The sequence below is a fragment of the Delphinus delphis genome, chromosome 2 (assembly GCF_949987515.2).
Source record: "Delphinus delphis chromosome 2, mDelDel1.2, whole genome shotgun sequence".
In the NCBI taxonomy this organism is placed as follows: Eukaryota; Metazoa; Chordata; class Mammalia; order Artiodactyla; family Delphinidae; genus Delphinus; species Delphinus delphis.
This window is the reverse complement of record NC_082684.1, coordinates 164,046,085-164,071,204: the sequence shown is the minus strand read 5'-3', so window position 1 is coordinate 164,071,204 and position 25,120 is coordinate 164,046,085. Positions and strand designations below refer to the sequence as shown.

The window sequence follows — 25,120 nt, the reverse complement described above, 5'->3', positions numbered from 1 at the left end:
AAAAAAAAAAAAAAAGATGAGGTACATAGTGATGCGTGGCTGAAGAGTAAATAGTGTGCAGTCAAAAGTAAATAAAATAGACATTTTCTAAACCTGCCTCAAATTGCATCCTAGCTCAGCAGCGTACATTCAGCTGTGACATCAATAGACACATCAGTAAGAAAGATGAAAAATGGCAAAGACATTTTGAAGAGAGAAATGAATTCAGTGTATCAGGCCAGTGTGAAAATACAGTATTAGTGACTATTACAGAAGACAGTGATTTGCTGGCAGCATTTTAAGTGCAATTTTGTAGGTCTGTGTGCTAGGAGAGAACAAAATGGTAGATTCTGGATTCACAGCCTGCTTTTTAACGTTGTAAAAAGTTAATACTCTCATAAACTCTGTTCTAGGTACACATGGACTATCAGGCTAACCCAGGGTAGTTTCTGTCATCAAGAGGTTTATGATTTAGTGCATTGACCTCTTCTTTTTTACCGTGTAGTCCCTATCAGTAAATAAAAGTCTGAGCTCATTTCCTAGTATATTTTATATTTACTTAATAAATTACATACATGTGCTACTGTAGATCCATCAGTTATTAAAGTTTTCTATCTTAAATTTTCAGAGTAAAAAAAATTTGTGGATAGACATTCCAGTGATTTTCCCTGCATGTCAATGCAGTGCAGGATGTGTATATCCTGTTTCAAATATCACTGGTCTGTCACTCTAGTGGTAGAGTATAAAACAGTCTATTTGCCTTGAAGAGCTTCAGCTGGGGACACATTTTATCCCTAAATAAAGTTAGAGGCTTTTAATCAGGGGAGTATTTGAAAATTAAATTGTTTTCTTCAGAGTTGCCTAAGAAAGATTTCATAATAAGACCATAGATATTCCTACATTAAATATTTTTTGTATTTTAAATTTGATAATTTGCTACTATTTCCACCCTCCCTTCTTTTGTATTTGTTCCAAAAAAAGTTGGGAACTCCATAAAGAACAATTCTGGCCTGTAGTTCTCGAATTCTGACATTTAGCAATCTGTACTCATCAAACATCTAGTCAAACTAGATGACAGGTTAATCATCTTATGATTCATTGTGTTTCACTCCTTTCCTAGGAAATAAAAAGCTAGTTATTTCTGAAATTAGGGATGACCTAGTTAAGAAGGATTATAATTTAAAAATAATCTTTTATGTCTTATTATGCTATATAACTAAGTGATAAGGTTACGATAACATTTGGAAATGAGTTTTAACAATTATGTTTTTAATAGAATGTTCATTTACTCTCTAGTTCTAAATATGTCCTGTTAGCTTGCAGGTCTAATTTAAAACATCAACCTTAAAATTTTCAAAGCCTAGTGTCTTATATAGCTAAATGTCTAAAAGGTATTTGTTGGTGAAATATTATTATAATGATAGGTTTGTTTATTTTCATTCATATTTCATTCATAGATCCCAGCTCTGTATTATAAAGAACTTTTACTAATATGTAAAAAATAAATCTTGAGAGCTAGTATAGTATAGTCAATGTATATCTAATTGGTTATTAAAGTTGTCCTGATAATTTAAGATCATTTCCATTATTTTTACTCTCATACATTTCTTTTAAGTTTTGAATATCTGTTTAGATGTGTTGTTGCCTCTAGTTCAGAGTCTGATTAGCTTGTCAATAAATTAACTACTCATAATAGGCCATTATATCAATAAGTCTGGAAAATACAAATAAAATAGATTTTTAAAAGAATTATGTAGATTACTGAAATTGATGTTAGGGGAATTAGAATAGCTGAGCAAAGCAATAACTAAAGAAAACATTGAAAAATATTGTGAAATAATTATGAAAGGCTCCTGTCCCTGTTCTTGTCTTAGGGATGTTTAATTCTAAGAAATGGCTAAAGAAAAAAATGATTTATAGGAAGAATCTAGTGTAATCTCATAGAAAGCAGTTCTAACAAGTAAGGCTGAATTTCATGGGAACTGTGAAGTTCTTAGAAGACAGACCTCTTTCATCATGTGTTTTAGCATACATACGGTTCTTTGTCTCTGTTTTTCTCTGAATACAGGATTTCTTAGCCTGCTTATTGGCATATGGTTGAAAAATAGCCACCCACCTGGCCTTATAGCTCTAGCACTCACCACTGTCTGATTATCTACAGCTAAATGTCTCTTGGTTCAAACACATAAACACTTTCTTATTGCTCACTGAATGGCCAATGTACTTCTCCTCGAGTGAGGTGTTTGCTCTGGGTCTAATGAGCTATCGCTGAATAGTCAGGTCGTGTGAGTCATAGTCTCATAAGAGCCTGGGACCTGAGAATGGTTCACACAGGCAAATTTATTGATGTGTTTGCTACAGCTTATTGATGAGTCTGTCCTATTGTTTAGGGAACAACCATTTCAAAAGTACATAAATTGGCAGAGAGCACACAAAAAGGTGACAGCCTCAAAAGAAAACTCCAATTCATCAACATAAATGGCTCTACTCATGAACATATTTGTGCATTTTCATCTACATACTATTATATAAACAAATGCTATAAAATTGTATTTATTCAAAGAATAATCTATAAAAAGTAGTATTTAATCTGAGAATGCAAGGATGGTTCAATATTAGGGCACTTATTAATATAATATAATAAAACCAATATGCTGTCCATACCGATCAAAATATCAAATAAGAAAACTGATCTGATGCTGGAAAAGTATTTGATACAATTCAACAATTCCTGATACAATATTTCAAACACTTGGCTTTCATGCTTTTTGCTACTTCCGGTACACTATGAACATTTATCATTTTTATAATCAGACAAAAATATGTAAAAGGTTTTAAAAGCCCCTCAGGGCAGTTAATTTTTTTTTTTTTTTGTATTCCAAGTTCCTTATTCATGTAATTGTGTCTCAATAAATATTTCAAATGAAGCATTCCATTAAAACAAAGTAGGTTTTGAGAACTGTTAAGAAAACGGAATAGAGAGAATTTTTCTTTTTCTCTTGGAACACCTTGTTTCAGGAGTGTACCTTTTCCTATGTACAACATGAACAATCATCAGTGTTCATGAGGGTGAATTGCTTTTCTTTTAGAAGATACCTTTGAAAATTGTTCTCTTTTTCTCCGCGATTTGCTTCTCTGAACTCTTACCTCTTTTCCTGAGCTGAATCAGTGCCCTAATCTGACAGCTATGCGTATCTAACTGATAGCTGTTACTCCATCTGAACAATTCCATCTTAGATTCAACATGCTTGTGCCTGAGCCTATTTCCCTCTCTATCCCGACAACTCAAAATACCCTAGAATGATCTCTCTCCTCTCATTTTTGCTTCTTGTCTGCTGCCCAGCCTACATTTTTAGTGTCTCCCAACACTTTACCTTTATCAGCTTTCATAATCCTGGGTATAGGTTTTTATTTCTTACCTGGACTATTTTGCAGAAGTCTTCTGATATCCTTCTTCCTTCTATTTCAGCATATTTCACCTGCACTGCAACTAGAGTAATCTTTCTATATTTGACTTATATGTCACTCCTCTGCTTAAAACTTTGTGAGGCAGCATTTCTGATTGAATTATATTTAAAATTGTTGGCTTGGCATTTGAAAGCTGTCTTCCTTTTGCCCTTCATGTATTCCTTACTCCTAGACCTTCCCCATGCACACTGAACTCATTTCTCATGGGGGCCATAGTGTGGTCATTCTGTTATCTTTTCTCATGCTTTGTCTTCCAGCCTTCCTTTTCTCACTTATGAAAAACTGACTTACATTCATAATGTGCAGATCCAAGGCAATGTTCATGAAACTTTAGAGTCTCCCTGATATTTGTGATTTCCTTCATTCTCCGAGCTGTCACAGCACTCTGTAATTCCCTGATGACTTCAGTGTATTTTCTGATTGTTTCATCTCTACTCATGGATTAAAAGCTTCTTGAGTATAAAGGGCTAGATTTTATTGTTTTATATTTCTTATAATGCCTAACATAGTGATTTATACATAATAGTTCAAACATTGATATTTTGAATCAAATACTGAATTATTTGAAAGTAATGTATATATGAACAATATACATTTGTATTTGAAACATATCAGTGCCATTGCCTCCAAAGTATTCCTTTGGGAGATGGTAATACAACTGAAAATATAAAACAGAACTAATATAAATAAAGTTGGTCCTCTATTTTGTGTTGGTCATCTAGTGTCATTTTAAAAGAGTTATTTTTATTTTTTTCACATTTACATTCATATTTGCAGGACAACTAAAATATTATTAGTGTGAAGAATAATAAAAGTTATTATTATAACCTTGAGAGAGTATGTTAATTAAATTGAGGGTTAAGGAAAGATAGTGCTTAAGATAACTTCTTTCCCCATTTGTGATGACATGAAAACTTTATTTTCTTATATTGAGTCAAACTGCCAAGAAATTCTTGCAACAGACTGAGTGCTATGACAAATATCTGCTTTTTAGAGCTTTGGACAGTGTCATTGCTTGAAAAGCAAGCTTGAACTCCTCAAGAGATCATTGGAGAGATAAATGCTTAAAAGCTTTTCAAAGCCATACTCTTGGCTCTATCAGAATTTAATTTCCCACTGATTATGGCTCTATCGATTTTGGAACACATGGCTATGTATATACTCAGCATAGCTACATCACTGATGATTTCCCATGCCTTGGGACTACATCACTGTTTTATGTGCATATGGAATCCACTTATATTTTCTTATATGTAAGTACCTTGAATTAAATACTCTGTTTTTAGACTAGACTATGAAAATGTTCTTGTAGTTGTTTAAAGGCTAAGTCTTTTTAGTAGTTAAAAACATTTTGATGTGTGTGGAAATGGGCTTTATAAACATCCTGTACTTTATCAACCACTCAGTCATACCTGGTTAGGTTCTGACCTGTAGTCAAAATACAAAGGGTGTTTTTAAAAGTAGATTCCAGCTGTATGACATCACAGTGTTGAATGCGCAGAGTGGTTATAAATGGTGAGGCAATACATAAAATATATAGAAGATCTTGGTTCTAGTGCTGTTGCTGTTAGTTTTAAGCAAGTGCTGTACCCTTTTGATCTTCAGTTTGGGGATCCAGATAGTGTTTACTTTCTAGAGAGTTGATGAGGATGCCAGGAGATAAGATATGTAAAGGACTTACCCCAGTGTCTACTATTGAACATAGTTGACTTCTATTACTCTTTGACCAAAAAAAAAAAAAAAGTGATTTGATCAAAGAATTTGTTGATGATAATGTTTTCATCTTTGAATGCTTTGTACCATGGTGATTAGTAGATAAGATAAACTTGGTAATCAGGTAATCATACAATCTAAGAACTGGAAAGGCTGGCCTCATTTTTTACATTCGAGAAAATAAAGGACCAAAGACCTCAGGTGACCCACCAGCCACCACACAGCAGGTCAGTAGCAGAGTGGGGTTTTGAACCCAGATCTTGGGACTCCTCCTCCTGAGGCACTTTCTCCTCTCTGCACACCAGAGTGGTGCTTCCAGAGCTCACCCTTTCCAAGTGATGGTTCTGTGACTACAGTTCATTCAGTGAGGAGCTAGTGGGCTTCGTATCTCTTCCGTCTGGAGTCATTCTTGCCTGGTCAGTCGTAGTGTTTTTGCCAGGCTAAAAAGTAAAGTTCTGCTATCAATTCGGTGTGGAATATGATCTCATGCATGTGTTCTGTTTTTTTAGTATAACATAAAGAACTTGAGCAGAAGCTCCATTATAACATATTTCATGAGTCAGTTATGATCTTCGTCAAATCATGGCCCAAATACAATCACTAGTCCTGTTTCTGAGATACAAACATTATAAAAGCCTGTAATATACTTTAAAAGATACATTCTTGATGATATTTTGAAAACTATTTAGTCCTTATAAACATTCGAACCTTTGAATATTTAAACAAAGATAGTGCTGTGTTTGGCAAATTAATAAAATACTGAACTTAAGATATAATAAAAAGAACAATAAAGAACTAGTTAAAGCACAGTCTTCTTTACAAGAAAGTCTTCTGTAACTCAATCCCAGAAGATTAGATTTTATAATAAAGATAATTTACCCCTTATAGAAATGTTTGTATTTTGAGTTGGCCACAGGTGGTCTCTAAAAGGAATCTTGTAAGGTTTATTTAGAAAATCTAAAGCTATTATGATAAGTTTTTAAAAACCCATACAGATGAATATTTTAAAATAGGATTATACAATTTAGCTATTTAATCTGATTAAATGAAAATCTGAGATTTCCTTACTCATGGATGTTTGTACGAGAGAGTAATGTAAATACTACAAAGAACTGTCAAAGGAAATAACATATCTAATGATTTTAAATCCTAAAATAAGAAACCAAGTACAGCCTTGATCAAATGCACACATAGTGATATTTCTGTAAGAAAAAAATATTTCATAGGACTATGATGATAGTGGTGTAGTATCAAAGCTTAATTAAAAATCTTGAAAAAATCAGCAAACTTTATACCTAAGTAAAATTTTGACATAAAAAAGACCCTCAGAGTGGGGAAAAAAAGACCCTCAGAGTGGGAAACTTCACTTTTTTGGACAGTTTATAATAGAAAACCTTAAAAGTAGCTACTTGATGCTTTAAAAATGTAGATTTACAAGAAATGGCTAGAGAACATTCAGTTAAAAAATTATCCATTTTGTTAAATGAAGTTCTCATTTTCATCTCAGGAACGCATATGAGGCCAGTATTTCTTTTATACAATTATAATTGCTTTTAAATTTGGCGGTGAATTTTTCCTAGTATTCTAGTCTAAATCTAGAGAATTCTTCAGGTTTTTTGGTAAGTTATCTTCATCAGTTTTGTGTCAATCAGAGAAACCTTACCATAAAAGTCATTGCTATCACACTGTTTTCAATGAATGCTTAACTATATTCTGAACTGTTATGTATTGAATCCCATTAAAAGAAAACACACCAGGGCTTCCCTGGTGGCGCAGTGGTTGAGAGTCCGCCTGCCGATGCAGGGAACACGGGGTTCGTGCCCCGGTCCGGGAAGATCCCACGTGCCGCGGAGCGGCTGGGCCTGTGAGCCATGGCCACTGAGCCTGAGGGTCCGGAGCCTGTGCTCCGCAACGGGAGAGGCCACAGCAGTGAGAGGTCGGCGTACCACACACACACACAAAAAACAACAAAAGAAAACACACCAGATCTTTTTGGGTGTCAAGGCAGCTATGTAGAAAGAGCAGGCTCTATTTGGTTACAATGAAATCTGCCTCTTAAATTATTTTCCATTCCACTTCCTTCATTTGCGTGTGCAATGTCTTATATGCATCTGAATTATCATTAAGAGGACCACAAACACAGACTTTATGACCTCAGTATATGATGATCAGAAGAGAAAAAGCACTGCTTAAATAAATTTGAAATCTTATTATTTAGAACGATTTCAACATGCAGGTAAGGAACGGAATAGCACTATGGCATAATGGTATATCTTGAAATGAGTATTTAAAATTTGGGGAGATTAGTTTCTTAGGTTGCCTGGTGACACTTGGTCCATTTACTAGGAGATATAGGCTTTTGTTGTTGTTACAGTGCTTCATGCGAGGTGCCGGCTCCTAACAGCTCATCCCAGCCAATTGTGCTCCACCCTCCCTCTCTCCCTCCCACCCTTCCTTCCTTTCTTTCCCTGGGAAAGATGGTTGTTAAATATTTGCTGGCTCACTACTGCTTATAAATGTACCATCAATGAATGAACAGCAGGAAAGCTTCTCAGATTAGGTTGTGTCAGGTCAGGGATGCTCATCATGCTTTCACTGTCACCTGCTTTTGCCTTTGATTCTAACTCTGGGGGAGTCTTGCTTTCGCCCATCCCAGGAACCAAATTGTGTCTATACCACAAGTACTCTTCCTTTCAAGAACCATCAGTAACGACAATTCCTTTGAAGTTGGAAATCAAAAAAGATAATAGAAAATGATAATATTGCTACCAGAAGTCAGTCAGTGAGTCAGCGTTCTGTTATTGCTCTATGGTCTAGTAGGTTTTACACGCACTGAAGTAATACGGACCTGGGTTTGAATCTCCTACTGTGAGAACTTGGGCGAGTTCACTCTGCGTCTCAGTGTCTCATCTGTGAAATGGGTGTTGGGAGGATTAAGTAGGATTTTATATGTAAAGCCCAAGGCAAGTGCTTGGCATGTGGCAATTACCCTTTCATGCCCTCTCAGAGTACCTGGTAGGGGCCAGAAGAGGAGGGGGCTTCTAAGAGTTCTTGACTGACGCCCTCCATTTTTTTTTTTTTTTTTTGCGGTACGCGGGCCTCTCACTGCTGTGGCCTCTCCCGTTGCGGAGCACAGGCTCCAGACGCGCAGGCTCAGCGGCCATGGCTCACGGGGCCCAGCCGCTCCGCGGCATGTGGGATCTTCCCGGACCGGGGCACGAACGCGTGTCCCCTGCATCGGCAGGCAGAATCTCAACCACTGCGCCACCAGGGAAGCCCTGCCCTCCATTTTTATATGGAGTTATCTTTCTCCAAAATTTTCAGCAGAGTTTGTATGAGGGATAACACAAATGAAATTGAAGGCTTTGGATATCATTTTATGTAACAGTATTTTTGATTCAAACACTTCATGGCAATTGGATATTATTAAAGATCCCAACAGTTTAAAAATAGCCATTTTGCTGGCTCCATCAAGGAAAGAAGCTGGGTCTTCTGTGGAACAGACGTAAGACATGCTGCATTTCCCTTAATTCCTCAAGATCTTTTCTGTTGAGTATTTGAAGATTTCAAGTTTTTAATAGAAAAGTATCATTTCAGTAAAACACTTAGGTTCTTTAAGTGGTCCATCAGTTTCTTTATTAAAATCTCATACTTCATTGTGACATTGCTTTTCAACATGGTTTAAAAAGGACTTAACCTGGCCATATTGATGAAGAAATTGCTGGTGTGTTTTAAATTGCACAATGTGAGTCAAAAATGTGAGTTTCAAAAAAATGGGAGTATTGATGGAGGATATTTCACTATTTGGGCTTTTGTTATTTAGAGAGAAAAAGAGTGAATATTTATTATTCACTCATATACTTATCTATTTGTTAGATAGATAATTAATGAGTGAATATTTATCCTGAAAACTGCTGGGACTTTAAATATGTCATTCTCATTAATGAAACAAGATAGCATTTTGAAAATACACCTTTGGTGAAGTTAATTAAAACATAATTTAAAGAGTTAATTCATTATTTATAATAACAGTTTAAACCCTTTAATAAAATACATTCCCATACAAAGGACTCTGATTTAGATAGTTTTGGAAACTAAAATAGATTACAGTTTTTGTTGCTTGATTATTAGGATTCTGAAATTCTCCTCTCAAGAAATTGAATTTTAAATGTATTTTTTCATATTTAAATTATATGTGATCAAAAATGAAAAAATAGCTAATGATTTCCAGTCTCACAGCATTACCATAGCGCTGCACTGTCCACTGTGGAGCCGCAATCCAATTTGGCTCATCTGAATTGAGATGTGCTGTAAGTGTAAAATTAAAACACACGGGATTTCAAAGGCCTCGTATAAAAAAAAGATAAAATATCACATATGTTGAAAGATAATATTCTGGATATATTGAGTTATATAAAACATATCATTAAAATCAATTTAATCTGTTTCTTTTTTTAATGTGGCAACTAAAATATTTAAAATTACATATGTGGCTCACATTACAATTCTATTGGACAGAGCTGCTCCAGAGAATGATTTTGGAAATAGTTAAAACAACATAGATAGACTTTGCCTGGGAGATGTCACTTTATGAGCAAATCAAAAATAGGCCAAGCATATTGGGGTTATGAAGAAAAATTTTGCACATACAACTTAAGAAAAAAAAGATGGATGGAGAAAACCACCTGTGGATATAACTAGTGTACAAAAGAACAGAAAATTGATATCTACAAAATTATTTGAACATTGATAAAAACTTTTAAAAACATGCTGCTACATTTTTGAAAATGCAGCTTTGGTTTTTTATTTATATTTAATTAAAAAAATTGAAGTATAGCTGATTTACAATGTTGTTAGAAAATGCAGGTTTTATAAGTGCAACAAATTTATCATAGTATAAAAAATATGTATTTTTAACTGACTATACTAGTGAACATTGACTCTCACATGTATATTTAGTATCTGAAATATACCGGAGATGCAAAGCCTAGTACAATACATGATATAAAGTAGATGCTCAATAAATATTTAATGAATGAATATGTGATTGAAATAGGAGAGGGTAGAGATTTTTGTTGGTGTTGTTCATTGATTATCTGAAGAGATTAAAATTAAAATAGTGCCTAGCCCATAGAATGCACACAAGAAATATTTGTGAAATGAATGAAGTTAGACACACACACATTAAATCATATAGAAGATAAAGTCCTCAGAGAGAAATTACCACCAATGTATGTTAAACTAGTTCTCACTATTCAAAGGGTACCAGTTATTTTAAAACATCACTAAATTTATAGCTGTTTTAACAATACATTTACTTTAATAATGGTCTTATTTTGATAGTATCTTATATTTTGAGTTACACATGAAGAAACTCCATGGAAACAGTTGGAACAAAACTCAGGAATTAGTGCTTCAAAAGTTCCAAACTTGCGAAGGTCAGTTGTGTTGTTTTCCTTGGCTTAACTGATATTGAAATCATGACTTCAAGATAGAAATACTTAGCGAATTTAGTAACTGGATGCTTAAGGTTCAAGTAGAAATATCGATAATGCTTATTTAGTAAAAAGTATAAAAAAATAGGTGCGTTGTTTTTGTTTTTGTTTTGCGGTATGCGGGCCTCTCACTGTTGTGGCCTCTCCCGTTGCGGAGCACAGGCTCCGGACGCGCGGGCTCAGCGGCCATGGCTCACGGGCCCAGCTGCTCCACGGCATGTGGGATCTTCCCGGCCTGGGGCACGAACCCGTGTCCCCTGCATCGGCAGGCGGACTCTCAACCACTGCACCACCAGGGAAGCCCAATAGGTGGCGTTTTAATAAGTAAACTGTAACTGTAACATCGTAGAAGTGTGAAGTTTATATCATAAACACATTTAACATAATTTCCATTTATTTGGGAGGATATATAATACAAATATATTTCCCTTGAATATTTTTCTTCATTAGACTGATAAAATTGGGAATAATTTCTTCACTGTGAGTTTTCATAAAGTCCAGGTAAGAGGGGTATTTCAATTGGCTAATGATAAAATGAAGGGGTAAAAATTAAATTCAAGGCAAATGAAGGGAACAGAGTAGGTGTAAAGGAGATGTTTTTGCAGTTAATTGACCAGGAACTGTGTTATTCCTAAAGGTTCATGGCTCAAACCCGCTTAGGCTTACTGTGTTAGGAAAAGTGATTTCCATACATTTACTTCAGGGAGCTCTCCCTGCCGCCCTCATCTCTCCCCACTGTATGCTCCAGTGACACTGAACTCTTGGTTCCTCCAAATCTTGTCTCTGGGTCTTTGCAAATGTTCTTTGGATGTCTTCCCTACACCCCGTTTCTTTGCCTAATTCCAGCTTAAATATTCTCTCTAGAGGGAGATCTGCCCATTCCTTGGTTTCTGCTAAATCTTCTTGTTATGAGCTCATGTAACTCCCTACTTGCATTTTAGAGACATTGTTAAACTTTCTCCAAAAAGGGCTGAATTTGTTGAGTTTCACATATGTTTACATAAGTTATTGTTCTAATGGCTGTTTCCAAGATGCTCTTCAACTCCAAAGCCTTTCCCTTTTTCCTTGACTATAAGAACTTCCTCATTATTTCCACATTTTAATATATGATTCTTCCCGTCTGGAAACATGAGAGAAACAGCTTTTCTCCATAAATGACTAGGAAATTATCCACTGCGTTTTCATAAAATTCATAAATCATGTAAGCAGGACATGTTATGAATTAATTGGTGGGACATCTATCTCGGAAGGGTTAAAGAATTGCCAACACTGATCAAGCCTGCTCTCTCTGGCTGTTGATATGGTGTTGACAGCCAAGCAAAGAGCTTCTTCAATAAATCCACTCTCATATTCAAGTTTTTCCAGATGTGAGAAGTAATTAAGTCTTTGCATTTATTGAAGCCTTGTACGCTTTTCAAGAGGGAACTGGCAGCTGTGATGAATTAACTCTGCCTGAGTGCATGTGTGTGTTGTGTGTGTGTTTTGCGTGTGAATGTACATATATACAAGCACACGTGGCATTTGCCAATAGTCAAATGAGATCAGACCTTTAAAAAAACAAAACAAAACAAAAAGCTAATTTTCATAAATACCAAAAATTTTTACAGCTATATCTCACAATTTAGAGACTAGGGCTTTATCCAGTAATACCTTCTCAATTTCTGCTTTTGCTGAATGTTAAAGAGAAGAAATGAAATCATTTGCATCTGTTAAAGGATTTTCTTAAGAAAAGGTGAAATCATGATACTAGTAAAGCATAAAAGGAGCACATTTCAAAGATTTTAACTCATTACTTAAAGAGGCCACCAATAAGATGTTACAGTTGGTTCAAAGGTGAATTTGAAGGACCAAACGTAAATGAGTAATAAGGAATTTGGAATTGAATTTACAGATAGATACAAAAGGGTCTATCAACAAGCCAATAATCAATTGCTTTTCCCCAGGACACAATTAATTTGCATTTGTATGGCTAAAGCATCATTAGCATTGTTACCAGTTTTCAACAATTTAAGGTGTGGTAAAGTAGTTCAAAGACAGTGAAAGGCCAAGTTAGCCAGAAGGTAACACTAGTTAAGACATGGTGTAATTTTTTGTGTGTGTCAGTTTCAAAGTCTTTCACAATTTTTCCTGACACATCTCACACAGAACTTCAGGAAAGGGATACTTTTTGGGATAGCCAAGCTGTTTTTTCATGCTTGACCCTTTGGTTCTGATTGCAAGCCATTCAAGAGGCCATTCAAACCTTGGGCTTCTCTCAGTGGGAAGGATTGCGGAAGTGTTTATGGTTTTAGTTTTGTGGTTATTAAATTGGAACAAATATCTCAAGTAAGCAGCAAATTAAATCAAAGTCTTTCAGTTCACTTGGTGGTTATGTTAATGTAGACTCTGAGTAAGAGGACTTATTTTTTCCTGTCAATATGCTTAGAAGAATAGGTATTTTACATTTTGGCATCCCAACCTGAAAATTGTTGAGCCAATTTTTGGTTTCTTGTTCTTCTCCAACACCAGTCTAGATGTGCGGCTTTCATTTGTCAGTAGGATCTGTATTTGTGAAAATAGGAGTATGAATATAGAAAAACACTAATAAATCTTATTTTAATGGCAAAATTGATTATGGTGACAGTTATTCAGGTTGTTTTGTATTCTTTTGATTTCTAATTAACAAACAGTAGTGGAATAGCCATTAGGAAGGAGAAGATAGGCTAAATGAATGTTAATTGTAAAAATAGATTGGGCTAATAATAAGCAGAACTCTTCTCTTTTATAAAGAAGACAAAATGCCCTAGAGAGCTTACATGTCTTGTTTTAAAAAAAATTTTCTCTCCCTCATCTATTAGTAAAGTTCTCTTTTGGATAGATGCCAAACGATGAAGAAATACATGAGGCAAAAGTAAAATAACCAGGGATTTAACAGAGAAGCAGGAACCTTTTGGGGATAGTCATAAAAGAAACCCAGGCAACTAAAAATGAGTACATGAAAAGACTGCCAAGGCAGGCAGACAAGTCAGATGAACTAATTTCTCTCTCATCTACCATTTAGGGGGAATATATATATATATTTTTATAAATGTATTTATTTATTTTTGGCTGTGTTGGGTCTTCCGTTTCTGTGCGAGGGCTTTCTCCAGTTGAGGCCAGCGGGGGCCACTCTTCATCGAGGTGCGCGGGTCTCTCACTGTCACGGCCTCTCCCGTTGTGGGGCACAAGCTCCAGACGCACAGGCTCAGTAGTTGTGGCTCACGGGCTTAGTTGCTCCGCGGCATGTGGGATCTTCCCAGACCAGAGCTCGAACTCGCATCCCCTGCATTGGCAGGCAGATTCTTAACCACTGTGCCACCAGGGAAGCCCTAGGGGGAATATTTTTTAACAGGAAATGTTGAATTAATTTTCAAAGTGGAAATATTCAGTTTATCTCTGTAAATGTTCCTTCACACAGAGCTGTATCTCAATCTATTTCAGTTGTTTAATATGGATTTTCATTTGCAAGTCACTTCATCACCATGTTGGGGAAGAACACATTTTCTATCACTGTAGAGAAAAGAAAGGAGAAAGAAGTGAAATAAGTATGAAACATTTCTCAAAATCCAAGAGATTCTTGTTGTATGTGACCTTAAGAACGTGAAGACAGTCGAGCACTGCATGGCTTGTGATGGTGGTATAGACTTGTTTCTTTGGCCAGGGGCTGTGTCCCCAGAGACCTGAATGACCGCCCCCCCCCCCAGGACCTGGCAGTTGTTACAGAAATATATTTGGTTACACATAAACATCAAACTATAAAAAGGTGGAAGACTTCTCTATTACAAATACACAAGTTAGCTCTTATCTTTGGGCTTTTATGCTGCATGAGGCCCTCCTGGGCTTTATATATATATATATATATATATATATTTTTTTTTTTTTTTTTTTTGCGGTACTCGGACCTCTCACTGTTGTGGCCTCTCCCGTTGCGGAGCACAGGCTCCGGACACGCAGGCTCAGCGGCCATGGCTTGGGGGCCCAGCCGCTCCACGGCATGTGGGATCTTCCCGGACCGGGGCATGAACCTGTAGTCCCCTGCATCAGCAGGCGGACTCTCAACCACTGCGCCACCAGGGAAGCCCTGATGTGGACCATTTTTAAAGCCTTTATTGAATTTGTTACAATATTGCTTCGTTTTATGTTTTGGTTTTTTGGCCCCGAGGCATGTGGGATCTTAGCTCCCCCACCAGGGATCAAACCCCCACCCCCTGCATTGGAAGGCGAAGTCTTAATCACTGGGCAGGCAGGGAAGTCCCCCTACTGGCCTTTAAAAACATATTGATGGTATAGAATTTACCCTTTCAAATGAGGAGATCCTTTCATACCAAGTACTTTCCCTGGAACTGTGTACCTTTATTTGATAGTTGAAAACTCTTTTGTTTGTAAGGGGCTTTCCTATTTTTTAGGTGCTTTCCTTGTATTAACTTCTGGCAATTCAGTTTTTCTGCTTAACGATGGAGAATTAGAGGCATAGAGGGATTAAATAATTTCCCCTAGAGAATGTGGGTGAGCCAGACCTGGAAGTAGGGAGTCTAGCTGTAGATAATGTGATTCCCACCTTGGTCTCATTCTCAACCAGGGCATGGGTAGAGTGCGAAAGTAAAAAATAGACAACATAAATGAAATGCTCAGTAAGTGAAAGGGATTAGCAACTACACAGATATTCCCTTTTGGGGTGCCCCAAGATGCAAATATGTATTAAAGTACAACATTTAACATGGTTTTAAAAAAAAAGAGGATAATGGGGGAATTTTGAAACATGATAGCTATCCATGAACACTTTCTTCATATTCCCCAAGTTACATTTTGGAGCTATTGACAAGAGAGCGTTGCTGTAATTAAGTTCAGGGCTTAAAATATTTTAGAGAAAACTTTATGTGAATTTTATATTATACCTACAGGTGAAAAGAAAAAAGATGTATTCAATCAAAAGTAATAATGTATCTAGCTTGCCAAACACTCCATTAAGGAGTTCCTCCAGCAAATCTTGAGTGATGGTTTTTTAAAACAATTCCTATCTCATTTTAGCACAAAGTATATTTTACTCACCATTGCATCTCTAATACCCAGCACAGTGCCTGGCATAACTACCCACGTTTCTTCGAATGAATGAACGTAAGGCTCTAGTTAAATTCTGGTCCTAGTGCTCCCCTGAGTAACTTTGTGAATAAGACAAATCATTAATTTCTCTTGACCTCAATTTTGTCCTCTGTGAAAGAGAGGGCTTTAGTAGGATTGATTCCTTAAGGACCCCTGTAGCTTTAAAATTCTGATTCTAAAATCTCAAATGGAAAATGCGTGTTCACATTGTATATGGTGTTTGTTTTTGCTTTCAAAACTTGTGTGCATAATCTCAACAGATCACTTTCTTCCAGCACAGTGGAGAGACAATAAGAATTTATTGTATGGTGGGAAATGAGAAAAATAGCAGCCACTGAAGTCTGACGCAGGTAATTCACTGTGGGGAATAGATGTCACCATGGGCATCGCAGGTATTGTCACCTCAGACACTAGCCAGGCAGTGCATCTTAGGCAGCTCTGCCAAGATTTTCTCCCTGCGCTTTTAGAAGTTTGCGAGAAAAACTTATAGAAAGTGCTCTTTTCCCCATTTCCCAATAAAGATAATGTAATAGAGCTTCTATGGAATATTAGAAGAGTCTTTTGGCAGAGGACTTGAGGGAAACAAGCAGAGTCTACACATTCTGCTCCTTTATGGAACGAATATCATGTACAGAGAATTTCCTTGTAGAATTCTCTACATAGGCATGACAGGACTACGATTTTAAAGTTAAGGTTTCCAATTTCAGCACCCTCGGGGCATTTCTTCTTGGCATTTTGCCGGTAAGCAGGATATGTGATGCCATTAAGTTAGCCTGTATTAAAAGTCATTTTGGGCTTCCCTGGTGGTGCAGTGGTTGAGAGTCCGCCTGCCGATGCAGGGGACGCGGGTTCATGCCCCGGTCCGGGAGGATCCCACATGCCGCGGAGCGGCTGGGCCCGTGAGCCATGGCCGTTGAGCCTGCGCGTCCGGAGCCTGTGCTCCGCAACGGGAGAGGAGAGGCCGCAACAGTGAGAGGCCCGCGTACCGCAAAAAAAAAAAAAAAAAGTCATTTCATGAAACAGTCAACTACTCTTATAGAATACCACGTTGTTTCAGAATAAAACAATGTTTGCCCAAGTAATATTTCACAGAAGAATGTTAGTTTTCTAGAGTATCAGGTGTCAATAAAAAAATAGGTAAGTAGGTAGGTAGGTAAGTAGGTAGGTAGATAGGTTAGATTAGATGAGATGAATAGGTTTCATATTTGGGAAATGCTGGGTTAAGCAAACTTAATAGTTTTCTTGGTTGTGGGTCTTCTTAGAGCTTCTAATGTGTCATTGTGCCATGTGGATCTCCAAGTGGCAGGGGGAGAGATTAGTATATGGGTTTCCCCAAACATGTTCGTTGAAGAAACCCCCTTTTCCCCTCCGAGTATTCTGTGGAACTTTAGCTTCATAGAACACAATTTGAGAAATAATCTATGCATGATGACTGTATAGAATTTTTTTCTTTTTGGAATTTTTAGGCAAGGCCAAGGTAATTTTAAAAATTTAAAACTAAATATGATATTAAGAGAAAACAGTATTACTTGTCTACCTAGAATGATGTTTGTTTTTTTTTAAAAAAAAACTTGCTTTTTAATTAATTAATTAATTAATTTTTGGCTGTGTTGGGTCTTCGTTTCTGTGCGAGGGCTTTCTCTAGTTGCGGCAAGCGGGGGCCACCCTTCATTGCAGTGCGTGGGCCTCTCACTATAGAATGATGTATTTTTTGATTAAAGTTATATTTTATATCATTAGTTTCATTGTCTACCTAGAATGATGTATTTTTTGATTAAAGTTATATTTTATATCATTAGTTTCATTATTCACCTTAGGGTATTTTTTTATTATGTCCCACATTAATATGCTATGGCTTTATAAATATTAATTTATCCTAGGATTTAAATAACCAAATTTGATAAATTGAGCTGTATAGTCTTAGAATTACCTCAATTGACATTAAAGGATTAGTTTTGAGAAATATATTTTAAATTATATAACATATACCACATTATAAATATTGCTATAATTTATTTTTCCAAACATTTCCAAGCATGTATTACACATTGTGAAATATACAAGTAACTAGTGGATTTGTAAAAATTGACACAGTGGGCAGAATTGAAAAAGGGTAATTATTATTTTTTGAAACAATGTTTCTAGAATTCTTAAATGATATATCAGCTTATGTTAACTGCAGCTTCTCATGTTTAATGATGTTTACAATTAAAATAATACAATAGCAATATAAGATTAACAGTCATAATTAACTCAGAATAGATTCTTTGAAGTGGTTCAAAGGGTTTTTCATAATAAATTACTAGCCTTTAATCAGTTAATATAAAGTATTTTTTTTAGACTGGAGAAGTACATGTATGTCTCATAAAAAATTTAATTTAGGTTAATGAAATGAGTTTGAATGATCCAGATTCACCATACCGAATCCGGGATATGTCTGACATTCCAGTGAAAGCTTTATTTAGATGGAGTTGAGGAATCTTTGAGATAATAGGCTTTGCACTCTGCTATCTTGAGTGTTACAGCTGAGTGGTTCACCCAGAATCTTTAAGTCTTTTTCAAACGATTTTATGAATGAATTGAATTCATGAAATATTAATAAGTTGTCTGTTTTGGATTTCTTAACCAGTTTAGAGAACGTTGACTTTAAACGTTCTCAAAATTGAATTTTGCCTGTTAAAATATTATTTCCGCTTATGAGGCTAGCTCTGGCCGGCCTCAGTGACGCTGCGCCATCCACTCACACCCGCTGTGATAAGGAGGATGAAGTGTGAGCTAAATAGGGAGGAGGCCTGGGCACGGTCATTTTTGCCAGAACACAGAAACGCCAAGACCTCAAGGTGCCGTAGTATAGAAAAAGGTGCTGCACTAGTGGATTTTAAAAAAATATATATATATATATATATACACACACACACACACACACACACACACACACATAGAAGGAGTAGAAATGAGGGTCCCTGTATTTGAGGATGTAAAAGATGAAACTCAAGAAGAAAAAACAGGAGAAGAAGAAAATGAAGAAGACAAGGTGGGTGAGAAGGCATTGCTGAAGAACGGCATTTGTTCCTCGAGGTCGATGATTAGAAAAATGTTCTCTTTTCTTTTTTTTTTTCTGGACAGGTGTTCTTTAAGCCTGTTATTGAAGACCTGAGCATGGAATTGGCCAGAAAATGCACCGAACTCATTAGTGATGTAAGTGGCTTAAGTAACTTTTGCCTGATTTTGCATGGCACGTGTGCCACTATTATGTCATAGAATCAGAGAGCTGAGGGGAAAACCTTGAAATCATTTATTTAAAACACTGTGATTTTCCAGATCATGGAAATAAGTCCAGATATTTTAGGTGATTTTCCCAAGGTCTCCCAGACAGAGAATTTCTGTGGGGACAGGTCTCCGTGTTGTTCAGCCAGAATCTTGTCCCTTCTTGAATTTCAGTGTCACTCTGTCATGAAATCATAAAGCATCGAATTTCAGAACATACTCCATTGAGAACCCAAAGCTTTTTTACAATTTGTATAATGATGTAATTTGTTTTGAGAGGATCTCTATCTAAATGAATGATTTTTAGCATTTTGGGGAACTTTTTTGGAATCTGATGAATTCAGTAGTTTTCCAAACCAGAATCATGCATATACCTGCATGTAACACTTATTAACAATTTAGGATTCACGGATTACTGAACTGTGTGTTGAGAGCCCTGAACTATATGATGAGGATGGATATTAGTGAAAGGAGCATTTTTGTTGTGACTTTTTTCGTTAACTGGGATCGGTTTATGTTATATTTCAAGGGAATCCTAGAATTATGGAATTAATTCATATGTATATATCTCTATATTTATCTGTCTACCTGTCTATCTATAGTAAATATGTAAACTAGAATTACAGAAGCACAGGGAAATGTGTTCTTCACTCGGGATGAGAGCTTAGATGATCCTCATTGGAACAGTTGTAGGAAAGTCGCTGGTACACAGGAAAGATGGCTCGTGAAGCGGGAAGGGGTGCCTGTCTTATTTAGAGAGGGGAACAGAGAACTGGTTGTTTCTGTTGTTGTTAAGCAAAGTGATCAGAATATTTTACAAACATTTGTTTGTGGAGGAAGTCAATCCTGGGCCTTACGGTCATGTGCCGGTCTGTTCTCCAAAGTCAACCTGCCTGAGTCAGTTTCACCGTAACTCTGGGCAGGCTGGCTGGGCTCAGTTCCTCAAGGGCAGCATTTCTAATAGCAAGATTAAGAAATCGTAACACATCTGAAGTGTTTAGTAAATTGTCTGGAACATTGTGAGTACTCAAGAGATGCTAGCTGTTATTAACTACTGCCTCTGTAAATTAATTTTGTATCTGTCCAGTCACATTTTATATATGATTCTGTATTCCCTTCTGGTTAGTCAGAAAGAGCCAGAGGATGGTGGGAATCAGACCCCTTCCTGTATACTTGACATGCAATGTAACCAAATTTTAAATTGAGTATTTCTTTGTGCCATTGCTTAATAATAGTCACAAGCTAATGTATGTAAAAGTTCTTTGTAAACTCTAATAATAATGAAATGATAATGACAACAACGATAATAATATCAGCAACAGTTAAGATTTATTGAGTACTATGTGCCAGGCATTGCAACTTGTGAGATAGATTCTCTTGTTTTCCCATTTTAGAGGTGAAGAAGAGAAGGCTCAGAGAGGTTAAGTAACCTCCTTGGGTCACACAGTTAAGCAGTGGGGAGTAGAACCTGAACACAAAGTCCTCTCTCTTAGCCAGTTTGCCATGTTCTCTCTCACTGTAGCTTTCATGCAGTTTACCTTAGCTTTATCATTATGTATTACACAAATATTAGTGATAGTAATGCGACCATTTAAAACCTCAAGTTCCATAACTCTGGAGATAGTACCTCTTCTGGTGTTGTTATGTTTTGTTTGAAGTGTATTTGTGGCTGAGCTAAATTATATAAACCATTAAACTAAAGTGGCAACTTTAGTTAGTAGGTGATTTTGTTGGAGTTGTTTTGGATAAGAGCATCTCTCAGTGACTTCAGTCTTGTGGGGAGGGGCGATGGCCTTTACCGTTTTGCCAAAGCGAAAGCCACGTTATTCCACTCTCATGCAGGTGACATCAAATGCGTGGGAGTAATTTCTGTTTAGTATAGGTTTATATTGCAAGGCAGAATGCCTGTACTACTTAAATATTTAGATCATATTGCTGTGGTCTCGTTTATATCTGTGTGCATGTTTACATTTTATTTCCAAAGAGAATTCCATACTTATGAAGATACTGGTTTAATTTTTGGAATTTTTATATCTCCCAATGAACAGTCTGAACAATGACTTTGTTTCTAAAAAAATGAAGAGTTTGTACAGTCATTTGAAAATTAGATTTTAATTTACCCTTTCTGGAAGGGCTTCAGATATTGGACTAAATCAAATTTCTGGTTTTTTAGAAGTGTGGTTAAATAATATTATCAAGTAATAACTTGCTTATTCACTCTTGGTGTCATCAATGTTTTTATATGGAGCCAATGAACTTAGATTTGAAGTTCTTTTCTCTGTTGTGTTGTCTGCATGTCTAGATGGTTGTCTAAAATGTATATTTGAAATCGCATCAATACGGAGCTGAAAACAAATATAAAAAAGGACGAATTGAGTTAGATTGGAGTTCCAGTCAAGACTTTATTACGTCTCTGATAGTGCCCATCTGTTCGTGTTCACATTTAATTTAGTCCACCAGTCTTTGCCCAGGTCTCAATCTTAAAGACAAAGCTTCGAGGACTTTAGTTTTGTTTTATAATCCTTTATATCCCAGGGGGGAAATCCATGTGTTTACCTGGGCCTGTTTGTTTGTTTGAAGGCAATCTGTTCCCAGCCTGTCACCGAGTGAATTCGGTGTTTTGTTGGCCTGCTTTGTAGAGTCCTACATCTTGAAGCTTTAAGAAGCAGACTCACATTTTCTTGATCAAATCACACAGCTAGTGAGCCACTGACCTGGAATTTGGAACAAGGTCTGTCTGATTCCCAAGCCTTGGCCACCACGATGTCCTTTCTCTGCTGCTGTGTGCCAGGCACTCCACGTGCAATATTGTATTTCAGGCCACAGCAAGCTAGTGCCCTAGGTCCTATGAGCCTCAGTTCAGAGGTGGTGAAACCCAACGTTGAGTAGCTTGTCTACGGCCACCTGGCTACTCAGGGGTGGGGACAAGATCCAGGTTTAGATCTGGCCTGGCTGGTAGCCACCCGCTACTCTGCTCCATTTTTCAAATGAGGAGGGTAGTTTTACGGGTTTCTCTTCATGGAGCAGTCTCTCTACATCCCCTTCATTATCATTCTAATCATCCCTCTTTGGACCTCTTTTAGCTTTCGTGTGTCTTTATCGGGATATAATAACCAGAACTGTGCACAGAAGTACAGATGTGGGTGGCTGTGATTATGAGTGGGGAAGGATGATGTTTCTGCGCCCTGTGTGATGATATTTAGTGTTTCTTGGACTTAGGGCTGCAGGAAGCTGTCAGATCAACCTCAGTAAGGGCATGATCCTCAGCCATTTTCAGTCCTAGTTTTTGACTTGCAGCTGATCACGTAGGGCCCATCCTCTTTTAATAGTTTGAATGATTTGTCCCTTGCTAGTGATGTAATCTGTAGTTTTCCACCCTCTCGCAGGGCCCTTTGAGAGCTTCCGCAGTTCATCTCTTTCAGTTTACCATTTCCCTCTCCATGAGAGCGTGGGGTCATCAGCAGACCTGCAGACTCTGCTGTATCATGCCCCTGCCAGATAATTTATTAAAATGTTAAATAAGAATGGCCTGGCGGTAAGTCCTGGGAGAGCTGCACTGTTTAGAATTCTCCACAGAAAGAAATGTCTGTGTTTCAGATCAGGTGGCTTCATTTTGGGGATCAGTATGAGGAATTTTTCAAAACAAATTTTTTTGGGCCTCACCTAGTTTCCGCTTTGCACATGCTCTGCCCATGTTGTGGGGTTCCCTCTGCATAACTCACTTCCCAGTCTTGAAAGACCCCTGGTCCTCCGAGGCAGCCTCTTTTATTTTTCTGTTAACCGTATAATGCTTTTTATTTCCCCAGATATCCTTTCTCTGTTATTTTGTCCTGTTACTCAGCTATCTAATCAGTTCTTTGAATACATCAAACCTACTGACTACATTAAACAGTCAGAATCACGGATCTGGGAGCCTTTTGTAGGATGGTCATAAAAAACAGCGGGTTAAAAGGGACCCTTTATATGTTTCTTGTAAATTAGGATAAAGAGTCTCTGCAGAGAAAATCAGTCCACATCTGCATGAAGTCTCGATTCAGTGTTTTGATTCAGACCTTTTTTAGGGTGTTCGTTTGCGTGGCAGCAGAAAGAACATTTTCCAGGCAAGTGAACATTGTTTGTTGTGGGTAAACCCTTCCAGTGCTGAAAACATGGAATGCCGTGATTACCCCTCCAGAGAAAGCTCCGACGGTGTTAGGGAACCTGAGAGAGCAGCCTTGCCTCCGAGCGCCCCAGTTAACACACAGGGCAGGAGCCACAGTTCTGTCTTCTGGGGTTCACTGCATTTAGCCAGCGTGGCTCCATTTGTGAAAAGCCTTCCTAGCTCCTTTTGGTTAAGAATGCTTCTAAAAGGAAATGTCCTCTAACATTTCTACATCTGTCATCTACTGTCAGCCATTAGCTGATCTCATAGTAAGTAAAAGAAACTAGGCTCGGAGGAGGAAGCTCACTCAACTAATTTAACTCTAACTGTAGTTGAGACATGGTGGGATTAATGGGTGAGGTTAAAGCAGAAAGTAAATATTTAGGGCATCTTATTGATCATTAAGTCATCAACTTTGGATTGTGTGTTGGTTGTGAGTGCAGATGGCTGCATGTAACAGGAAGATCCTAGCACAGAGGCTTAACAGATGTCTATTTTTTTCACATATGAATCCTGGAGGTAGGGGCTTCAGTCTTGGTGCAGTGGATGTTATCAGTCTCTCAGGTGCCTTTCCTTCTGCTCTGCCATCATTGGTATGATGGCTTATTGTCCTATGATGGCATCATTGCGGCTGTTTCCCTGTGGTTGGGGAAGACAAAAGGCGGAAGAGCCAGGGGTCAAAGGGCCATGTCAGCAAGTCTCTCCCTTTATACCAGCTACACCAGTAATGATGCTGGGAAGTCTTCCAAGAATGTCTCAAGGCCAGAGCTAGGCACTTGTCCTCCCCGGCCAATCACTGGCCAAGGGGAATGAGAAAACCATACCTAGTTCAGAGCAGTTTGTCCTCTGGGGCTGGGGTAGGGGCATGTCTACTTTCATAAATACATTTGAGTTCTATTGTTAGCAAAGAAAGGGATTGGATATGCAATCTATCCAATAGGTGGGACCATGGTTGTATTAGGAATTGACTGTCTACTCAGTGATTTTTATTTTACCTAAGATTTAGTATCAGTCATCGATGCAGTACCCTTTCATCCATTTTTTCCTATTCTCCTGGTATAGGAAGGCTACTAATATGTAGTATTCTTTATATAAAAATTTAAGATCATTTGCTTGTTGTCACTCATATTGTAAATTTCATTAGAAATACGAGTGACAATAAGCATATAGTACGTGTGTGTGTGTGTGTATCTTTTAAATAAAAACCAGAGAAAGGAATGGAGAGCACACTTAAGACTGAACTATTTGCCTGCATAGTAAAGGAAGTAAATACTTCACCCTTATCCCGAGCGCCTGTCCTGAACATTCTGCTCAGGTCAGAGCTTATCAGGGGGCCTGTAGCCATAGCACATACCTCTGCGCTGCAGTGAAGCATGTGCATGGGAGAGGGAAGAGATGGTGGCGAAAGATAAAAATAATGAGCCAGACTTAAGCCTAATGATAGCTTATGTTCTCTCACACTTAATTATATAACGGAGATACCTTTTTTTTTTTCTCCTTATGATCAAAATAGCCTACTATTTATCATACTGCCATTAACGGTTTAATTACTAGTGACTGAGGAGGGTGATTTGCAGAGACCTAAAATTATGGCTAATCTCTGAGAAGAAAAAAAAAGCAATTTAGTGCTCAGATAAGATAAATATGTTCTAATGTTGATTTCATGAATAAAGCAAATGTTTAATGTGGTCAGCATCTAATATCTGAGTCATAGCCATGAGATACTGCATTTTAAAAGAATGTTACTTAGTATGTTCGTGTCTGGTTATACCTCAGGTCAAATAATGCCCCTCAAATCAGGTTTGAATATGGTAAAATCTCTATGTCATGTTAAAGTGTAACATCAGTATTAGTCATGATCTTTAAGAACCAGGTAGTATATACAATTAAACTTCACTTTTAGGCTGTAATTAGGGAGACCATGTAATTTTTTTTTTTA

At 37.2% G+C, this 25,120-nt stretch overlaps 2 protein-coding genes across 3 annotated transcripts in view; both read left to right on the top strand.

Moving 5' to 3' along the window:
• The window catches only part of NEBL (nebulette), a 337,204-nt gene that overhangs the window by 209,287 nt on the left and 102,797 nt on the right, over positions 1-25,120 (top strand). The window lies entirely within an intron of this gene.
• The window catches only part of LOC132421067 (nebulette-like), a 121,507-nt gene that overhangs the window by 24,908 nt on the left and 71,479 nt on the right, over positions 1-25,120 (top strand). The window contains exon 2 of the mRNA XM_060006185.1: positions 18,900-18,971. Coding sequence (XP_059862168.1) covers positions 18,933-18,971 — 39 coding nt within the window. The 5' untranslated portion in view covers positions 18,900-18,932. The remainder of the gene's footprint in view (positions 1-18,899; positions 18,972-25,120) is intronic.